General features: G+C 32.0%; 1 protein-coding gene across 1 annotated transcript; it reads right to left on the bottom strand.

The window, feature by feature from the left end:
• Positions 1-2,338: 2,338 nt before the first annotated feature.
• On the bottom strand, positions 2,339-5,545 carry LOC107876883 (putative uncharacterized protein DDB_G0271982). Its single transcript, XM_016723704.2, has 3 exons — positions 4,705-5,545; positions 3,774-4,103; positions 2,339-2,609 (listed from the first exon to the last, which is right to left on the bottom strand). Exons 1-3 carry the CDS (start codon positions 5,398-5,400, stop codon positions 2,541-2,543), a joined length of 1,095 nt encoding a protein of 364 aa, XP_016579190.2. The 5' UTR covers positions 5,401-5,545; the 3' UTR covers positions 2,339-2,540.
• Positions 5,546-9,975: the final 4,430 nt, after the last annotated feature.

Here is a 9,975-nt window from a genome sequence, read left to right as displayed (position 1 = left end):
TATATATATAGTGTATATATATTATTTAACGTATTTATAATGTATATAGGTGGGTAGATGTAATGTATGTTGAAAGAAAGTTTTTTTTTTTTATATTTTTGACCGGGTTTGACCCATTTTTTAACCGGGTTTGACCGGGTTTTGGTGGGTTTGATCGGGTTGGGTTAAGTGGGATGGGTTAGGGTGGGTTTTAATTATTTTACTGTTTGGCCCGGCCTGTCTAACGCCAAAATCGGCCCTTAACCGGCCCTCAACACGATTAAAATAGAAGAGCCGATTCCGGGTTGGCCCGGTCCGGCCCGTTTGACACCCATAGTATAAGTACACACCGAATTTTAAAGTTGTCAAACTCAGAAAATTCCTAAATATTATGGCTAATATAAACTTATCAACTTGGATCGTAGCATTGCAATAGATCAGTGTCCGCGCTTGTATTTACCTGCATATAAATTTTTTCATTCTTCTCAATGAGGTCAGTGCACATATTTATGTTTTATAGTTATTTTGAGACGGAATTCACTAAATAAATATTTATGATCTCAAATATAACACAATATTTGTACGTGTATAAAATTGCGAAGCTTATGGCCTTATATATGTAATAGCATTTTTATACATGTGACTATACAAGTTTTTTAGTAAGGAAAAATGGATATATAATTATATAGTCTAACATTTATTATTTTCAAATATTGATTTATGTTATTTTTCTCGAATGAACTACTAAGAAAATAACATCACTTAAAAGAAATAGAGCAAGTAATCCCCGGAATAAAACTTTTACACTATTAAATTATTTATATCTAGTGTAACAATGTCTATTAATTTGATTCCTCCTCTTAGGTAAGCAATCTTACCATTAATCATTTTATGGAAAACAAAACAAAACAAAACAAGGGTTGTCACAAGTTCATACACATTAATAATGTTGTGTTCGGTTGATAGGAAAACACATATTAATATTTTAAGATAATACTTTGAATGGGTATTTTTGAGCCAAAAAATAAATAAAGGATATTTTTGATTCATTTCAAATAATTCAATGGTATTTTTGACCCTTTTCCATATTTTTTATTTGCGTATCAAATATAAAAAAATAAGTAAAAATGCACACATTTCTTAAAAAAATTATTGTCCTTCATATAGACACGCGGTAGCGAATTCAAGACTATCATTAACAGATATCGAAATATACAAGAATAAACGAATTAAAAAGTCAACAAAATATGTTTTTATTCATGAAAGCACAACGTAATCACATTACTTGTACCCTACTAGACAACATTTTTTCTTTTGAGATGTTTGTATTGTAGCATCATTAGAGATATTAATATCACATTAGATCTTTCACACCTCCATTTTGTTTGATTATGAGTGATATTTGACCCACTGATTTAAAACTTTAAAGAATTTAAAACAATTTCTTGTCCTTATTAATAAGAATGCAATCGCACTTTCGATTGTTTGACCAAATTTGATTTTAAATAACTACTTCTTGAACGATTCTTGAGATTAGATTATAGAATAAAGTCTAATAATCCTATGCACACAAAGAAAATTATACTTAATGGATTACAAATAAACAAACAATTGTAATACATCTAAAGTATGAATATATGCTACAAGCCATCACAGGAGATATGCATTTAAAAGACTTTCAATACAGCTCTGATTAATACAATATTTGAAGAAGAAATATCTACGTGAAAATAATACTATAATTGCTGACATTATATATGAAATAAAAAATTGCCCACATCTGCTAATATTTCTGTTGGCATAAAAAAAAAAAAAAAGAATTGGCATTATACAAAAATGGCTGAGGTCAAAAAATTATACTACTTAACACACTGGAAAATTTTTGCTACCCTTTAGCCGTGCACCAAAGCTTCAATTTGTTTCAAGGTGTGTCAACATTAATATATATAATCAAACAATCAAAATTTGACCTATACATACAATATAATTTTCGACGGAGGGGTGTCGCTTGACACCTCTTGGTCAAGGATAGATCTGCCTCTGCCGACTACACTCTAAATGTAGTTAAACGATCAGCTATTGAATTAGTGTCTCTTAAAATATTACGCTAAATTAGTATTGTTAAGTTACTTTTTATTACTTTGTTTCTCCTTAGAAATTCAGAGGAATAAATGTAGATAAAGATAAATACGCGCGCGCACACATAGATTGAAAAAATTACAAAATTAATTAAATATAATAATCGTTACAAATAAATAAAAAATATATAACTAAAGCAAAATATATGCGATATATTAAGAAGTAAGAAAACATACACAAGTTGGAACAAATAAATTATTTTATATATTTATGTGACAATTAACAATTAAAAATACTCCACTTAAAAGTTAATTTCTCAATTTTATTTTACTGTCACATCCTTAGAAGTTTTACGCTTTATCATGCCAGTGTTCACAATGTAAGGGTTCTCATATTGTCAAGTTCATAGAGAAAATTAGGACAAATCAACAACTTAAATATACATTAAATAAAATGTGTCATGTTGAGAAAATCTTAAAATATTATGGCGAAGATAACGTCAACAACTTGGATCGCAGCATTGCAAGATCAATATCCCCTCCTATATTCACCTGCACATAAAAATATTCCAAACTTATGAGTAATAGTTTATTTTGAGACGAAATTTTAAAAAGTAAATATTTTTTAATAAAATTTATGATCTCAAATATATCATAATATTTGTATGTTTATAAAATTTTGAAGTTTATAACCTGAAATATGTAATAACATTTATCTGACCATATAAAGAAGCTTTAATTTTTACCAAGAGAAAAAATAGACAATTTAAAATTAATTATTTTCAAATATAGATTATGATAGTTTTTTTTCAAAAATAAATTAATAAGGAAGTAAGTAATGTATGAGGTATAAAACATTTATCCTAATAATACATGTGATCATAGTATATATAAAATAAAACTACTAAGTTAAGCAGTGTCGTCTATTAATTTGTTTCCTCCTCCTAGGTAAGGAATATTGCTGTGATAAACCATTTATTTATTACTTTCTCTGTATAAAATTGAAATGATTTTTTTGATTCGGTATGGGGTTTTAGAAAATAAAGAAGAGTTTTAAATTTTGTGATTTTAAATTAAAATTGTGTCAAATATATCAAAATATTTTTAAATTCTGTGATCTCTGAAAAGTTAGAATTAAAATGTTAATAAAAAAAATCATTCTTTTTAAAACAGATTAAAAAGATATGTTATTTTTTTTTTCAAGACTGAGGGAGTATTATATTTGTCTTTTATTTGTTTCATACATATATAGTGGCACTTTATATTCCCGCTTCTTTCGAAAAAACTAAAAAAAAAGGGCGGCATACATAATGTATTGAAAGTTAGTAGAAGGTACAAGCACATTGCTATTTAAAATAACACTTGATTAATTAATGTCACATTAGTTAAGCTATCAGCTATCGATCGAATTAGTTTTCCCGTAAATGTAAATGTTGCCTGAAATTAATATTGTTGGGTTTCATTATTTTTCACCGAAAAGTGTTTAGTAGCTATTTTCCAAAATATTTTGATTAAATCAATGAGAGAAGAGAAAATGACAGTGTAAACTTCTCAATATTTGAATGAAAAATCTGTATATACTTCAGTAATCTTGTTCGATGAGAAATGAGTAAAAAAATACTTTTATAATACAATTTTATCATTAATTTACAGTGAAAAAAAACCTCTTTCTAGTATTAGTGTGAGAAAAGAGAAGATTAATTATTAGCAACATACCTTAGATTGAATAATGTGAAGAAGACTTTGATCAACTGTGGAGGAAACACAACTATTAACAATAAGCCCTTCTTTCATAACAACTTTAACCACTTTTGATAGAGAGATCCCTCCTTTTACTGAAATTTCCACTTCATTGCATGAATATTTCACTACTATTCTATCCTCATCATCACTTAATTTCATAGAATAAGAAGAAGAAGATGGTGCAATAATATTTTTCTTTTCTTTCAAACCTTCTCTTTTTCTTTCCAAGTCCTCTATGTCTCTCCTCAAGTCTTTTACATAATCCACAATCTCTTCTAGATGGTCAGATATAGCTCTCTTTCCCTGTATATCATTTAAAAAAAAAATTAGATTTATATATATGAGTAATCATAAAAGTTAGATCATGAGACGAGGATCTTTAAGATCATATAAAAAATAAATTAATTACCACGTTTCGAATCAATTAGAGACTCTAACACCCCTCACACCTAGAATCAGACTTCTGAAGCATGAACAATATACTATGGGGCTCAATATTTGGTAAACAAAAAAAGGGATGGACCCATTGACTCTGCTATCATAAGGAAATATAGGTCGCACTCAATCAGAAAAGCTAGTTCTCGAGGTGAGAATTATTTAAAGTTATTTAAGAAAATAAATTATAACATCTCATACAAATGTGATACTCTTAACATTTCTGATCGACTAGGAACATCATATGCATAACAAGCTTACAATATAGATCTAAATCTATTCGATATGAGAAAGAATTATATTTTAGGAATTTGGTGTTTGATTGCTAAACATTCATCATCAAATATCAAAAACATTTTTACAGAAAAAAAAAGATTTTTTTTACCAATAGTGGAAATAATTTCATATGAAAAATGACTTCCCTCGTATCAAACACACTCGTCTCAATCTAAATGTTTGTCATACTAACCATGAGATATTTGGAAGGAATAAGAAGGCGCAAACGCTGATAAAGCTTAGCCATATCGCGCCTTCTTTGCCTTTCAACATCTCTTCGTAAGACATTCTTCTTTTTCTTCTTCTTTTTTCCTTCCACCTCTTTCTCTTTCATGGGATCTTGAACTTGATAATCATCGACAATAGTAGTGGTGGTGCTAATTGGTTCATCCTTTTGATGACTATCAAGATCATTTGAGCTTTGAGTTTGAAATGATACTGATGAATCATCTTTCCTTTGAAGAGTACTAGTCAGAGGAGGGGGAGCAGAAGGCGGAAGAGGAGAAAGAAAGTTCAATAACTGATCATCATCGAATATAGTAGTGGCGGTGGTGGTGATAATTGGTTCATTTTTTCGATGACTATCAAGATCATTCAAGCTTTGTGTTTGTAATGATATTGATGAATCATCTTCCTTTTGAAGAGTACTAGTCAGAGGAGGACGAGGAGAAGGAGGAGGAGAAGAAAGAAAGTTCAATAATTGATCATCATCGAATATAGTAGTGGTGGTGATGGTGGTGGTAATTGATTTATTCTTTTGATGACTATCAATATCATTACAACTTTGTGTTTGTAATGAAATTGATGAATTTTGCTCTTGAAGAGTAGGAGGAGAAAGAAAGTTTAATAGTTGATCTAATTGATCAAAATCAAATTCGAAATCATCCATTGTTTTCTTAAGCCCAATATGACACGCCTTTTTATTTGTGTTGATATATTTCTCTTGATGGTTTACTAGTCTTTTATTTATAATCGAGTGAACAAACCTAAGTTTTCATAGAATCTGTTGGATTTTCGGATAAGATTATGGGACATGGGTTTTAGACGTTGAAGATTAAGTAACTTTTTTAATTAATAAAATCAAAATATCTAAATTTTAAATATTAAGTATTAAACCCACATAACGCAACTTACTTTTAAAAAATAAGTTAAAAATAACTTTCAAAAGTGAATATACAAAGAGAATAATTATTTATTTCCACTCTTAACGTCAATGAAAGATTCTTTTCCATGAAAGAGCCGACGACAAACGTGATATAATACAATAATATACGAGGGATAAAAAATCCAAGTAAGAAAAATAATGTAAATTAATATTCTCACGTGGAATCCATGATCAAGGTGACATAATTCATTTACTTTTTCACTTGGACAAAAAGTCAAAAACATATTCACTAAAAAATCGGACAGCTGTTATAAAATGACGAAATTGATATGCTATAATTTTATAGTAATTCATATCATATGCTGTATTAATTTGATGTCCCTGCCTTTTTTCTCAGCTTTTGTGCTTTTGTGGACTTTTTCTTTGAAAATGTCGCTAATTGCCTTTTTGGGGAACATCTAAGATTTTCAAACAGTACAATTTTTGTCTGAGTTTTGATAAATGGGAAAACACTGATCTTACTGTCATAATGCCATGTGAATCTTGAAATTAAAAGAACTACATTTTTAATGTATGCCAGAAAGAGAAACACTTAGGTCTGACTGTTGATCCAGACCCATACAACAAACCCATCTTATTACACGATCCGGACCTATGAAATGTTTCTTTATTTTATTTTATTTTATCATTGTATATTGTATATACACGTGTATATGGAGACTTCTAGACACAGAAGATGTTTTGTATATTCATCATCATAATTTTCTCTCTCTAATCCTTTTGCCTTCTAGGATTTCATGTCTTTCTATGGTACCGATTTGAAAGTTGTGAACCCTAACATGATATCAAAGCAGGGATCTGAGATCCTCTCATCTCAATCTATCTTCCGACAGCACCCGTGAAGGTTTTCGTCGGAGAAATTTTTCGATGATTGTTCATTTTTTCATTGATTTTTAGGATTTTCGGTAAATTTGTTGCTTTCATCGTTGGATTCGAAGACCTTGCTTCTTCAGGCCATGAAAAGGACGGTATCTCTGTTGCTTATACTTCTCTGTTGCGTATATTGTATTATTGCTTGATTGATAATTCTATCGATGTGGTTGTGTTTCTCAAATGTTGCTTGACCTATAGGTGTGTTTCTAGCAGAGCATCGTTATGTCTTCTAATAATAGTACCACTGTTGAAGGGTTTGAGGAGTTTACCGTTTCTCCTACTCACCCTTTTTATCTATACCCGTCTGATAACCCTAGTTCTCGATTAGTTTCTTCTTTATTTGATGGTACTGGGTTTATTATATGGAGGAAAAACATGCTCACTGCTCTCTCTGCTAAAAATAAGTTAGGGTTAGTCACTGTTACTATCCCAATTCCGTTGTCCAATTATTCCTATTTCCCTTTTTACGAGAGATGCAATAACATGGTTGTTGCCTGGATTATTAATTCTCTCTCTCATGAATTGGCCTCCAGTGTCATGAGTTTTGACATTGCGAAGGAGATCTGGGATGTTATAAACGAATGATTTGGTCAATCCAATGGTACCAAATATATACAGATTCAGAGGGAGATTAACTCCACTGTTCAAGGTTCCACAAGTATAGCTTTTTATTTCACACGCATGTGCAGTCTGTGGGATGAATTACACACTTATTATGTTGGTCCTGTGTGTACGTGTGGTGCCTTAGGAAAATTTATAGAGCAGCAGAAGTTATTTTAATTTTTGAGTAAACTTAATGACGAATACTCCGTCTGCAGAAGCAATATGCTTATGATGCCTAACCCCCCTTCCCTTAGTAGTTCTTACTCCATGCTTCAATATGTTGAGAAACAGAATGAAACTTCTGCTCCCATTCCTAGTTTCTCTAGTGAATTTGCTTCTTTCAATGCATCTGCTACTTCATATGGGAGAGGCTATCCTCAGAAAGTCCACAATGATGCTAGGAAAGGTCTCTATGTCTCTCTATCTTCTGATCCCAAAAAACAAAATCCACCTCCTACTTCAGGACCCTATTTCTCTGATGCTAAGAGGTTCTCTACCTCCAGCCCTATGACTTCACTATGTTGCAAGTATTGTAAAAAGTCAGGGCACACTATTGATAAATGCTATAAACTGCATGGTTATCCCTCGGATTTCAAATTTACAAAAATGAAGAAAATTTTAGCCTGTGTGGAAAATGATGTCACTTTTGCTGATGCCACAATATCTTTTCTTTCTCTTAATGATGGTGATTATAAGTTGTCCAAAGATCAGTTCCAGCACTATCTGTATCTTCAACAACTTCACCATGGTTCTTTAGTGCCTGTTGATTCTGCTCCTCCTAGGACCACGAAATCTGGTTATGCTCATTTTGCAGGTGTGTTAAATTACCCTGTTGTCACCTCTACTGCATTTCATGCATGTGCTGTATCTTTACTAGGAACTAATCCTTGGATACTTGATTTTGGAGATACTAATCATATGACTCCTCACAAATATCTTCTTTTTACTCTACTCCCTTTTCCCATTTCCCTTTTGATTTTCTTACCAAATGAATACAGAGTTAAGGTCTTGTCTAATGGGTCTTTATAGCTCCAGCCAGACATTATCTTAAATGATGTTCTCTTGGTTCTTTCTTTCCAATTTAATCTTATTTCCATCCACAAACTCCTTATTCAGCTTAACTGTATTGCTATCTTTACTGCATCCAAATATGTGTAACAGATCCTTTCTCAGAAGAGCAGTTGGAAATTGGTAAAACTGAAAATGGGTTGTACTATTTTAATGTGGATCTTCCCTCTTACTTTCCTATTTCTTGTACTAGCTCTCTTCCTAATGACATGTCTCACTGTAATCACTCTTGCATTATAAATAAAACTGATTTTTTTGGAATCTAAGATTAAGCCATCTTCCTTTTCAAAGAATGAAGTCCATTCCTTATTTGTCTGACAAACTCTCTAACTCTCAAGATTTTCACTATGATGTATGTCCCAAAGCTAGACAACATAGACTTACCTTCTCTTTAAGCTCTACCCATTCTTTCTCTCCTTTTTAACTTGTTCACATTGATGTATGAGGTCCTTACCACACTCCCACATATGATGGTTTTAGATATTTTTTTAACTCTGGTTGATGATTTTACTAGAATAACCTGGACTCACTTACTATCTTCCAAGGGTAGTTCTGCTTCTGTTATTAAATTATTTGTCCATATGGTCAAAGTTCATTTCAAAGTCTCAGTCCAACAATTTAGATCTGACAATGCTTTTGAGATGGAAAAGTGTAAAGACCTCCAATTATTCTTTTCAGAAAATAGTATCCTCTGTCAGACCACCATTCCTCACACCCCTCAACAAAATGGAGTTGTGAAAAGAAAACACAAACATCTTCTTAAAGTTTCCAGGGCTTTGCTTTTTCAGTCTCATCTTTCCCTAAAATATTGGGGTGATTGTGTTCTCATAGCACTTACCTTATCAATAGGTTCCCCTCTACTGTTCTTAACCACATCTTACCTTTTGAAAAGTTACATGGGTTCCCTCCTTCTTATGAGCATTTCAGGAGTTTTGGTTGCTTATCCTATACTTCTTCACCTAAGCTTGGTAGGGATAAGTTTCAACCAAGATCCATTCCAAGTGTTTTGCTAGGTTACCCTTGTGGTAAGAAGGGTTACAAGTTGCTTAATCTTTTTTCATTTTATATTTTTTATTCTAGGGATATTTTTCATGAACTCATCTTTCCTTATCCCTTCACTCCTGTCTTACCTACATTTCCTCCCTCTTAATAAGTCCACATCTTCTCCTTCTGTCCCACATCTGGTCAATGATGCTTCTACAGGTGTACCTGAGACCACTCCATCCACCTCTATTCCTTCTCTAGTTTCTCTCAGAAGGAATTCTAGACTTGTTCAACCTCCTTCTCACTAACATGATTACATTTGCTCCACTGCTCATGTTTTTCTTCAAGTTAACTCCAAGGTTTCAAGTGATGATTTGCACTTGCATGAGCCTCAATTTTACTAGCAGGCTATTTCTAATCATGCTTGGCAAGAGGCCATGCAACAACAATTTAAAGCTCTTGAGTCAAACTATACCTGGGATATTGTGCCTCTTCCCCTTCATAAGAAGGCTATCCCTTGTAAGATGGTGTATGAAATCAAACAATGATCTGATGGTACTATTAAAAGATACAAGGCCAGATTGGTTATAAGAGGTGACACTCAGAAGGAAGGTGTGGATTATCATGAAACCTTTTCTCCCATGGTCATACTGACCACTGTGAAGTGTTTATTGTCTCTTACTGCTAAGAGTCACTGGACTATTTTTCAGTTAGATGTGAACAATGTTTTTCTTCATGCATGGTGATCTTCATGAGGATGTTTTCATGAAG

This window comes from Capsicum annuum, unplaced genomic scaffold, assembly GCF_002878395.1.
Source record: "Capsicum annuum cultivar UCD-10X-F1 unplaced genomic scaffold, UCD10Xv1.1 ctg4064, whole genome shotgun sequence".
NCBI lineage: Eukaryota > Viridiplantae > Streptophyta > Magnoliopsida > Solanales > Solanaceae > Capsicum > Capsicum annuum.
Note: the sequence above shows the minus strand (reverse complement) of the source record. Positions and strands in the feature narration are given on the sequence as shown.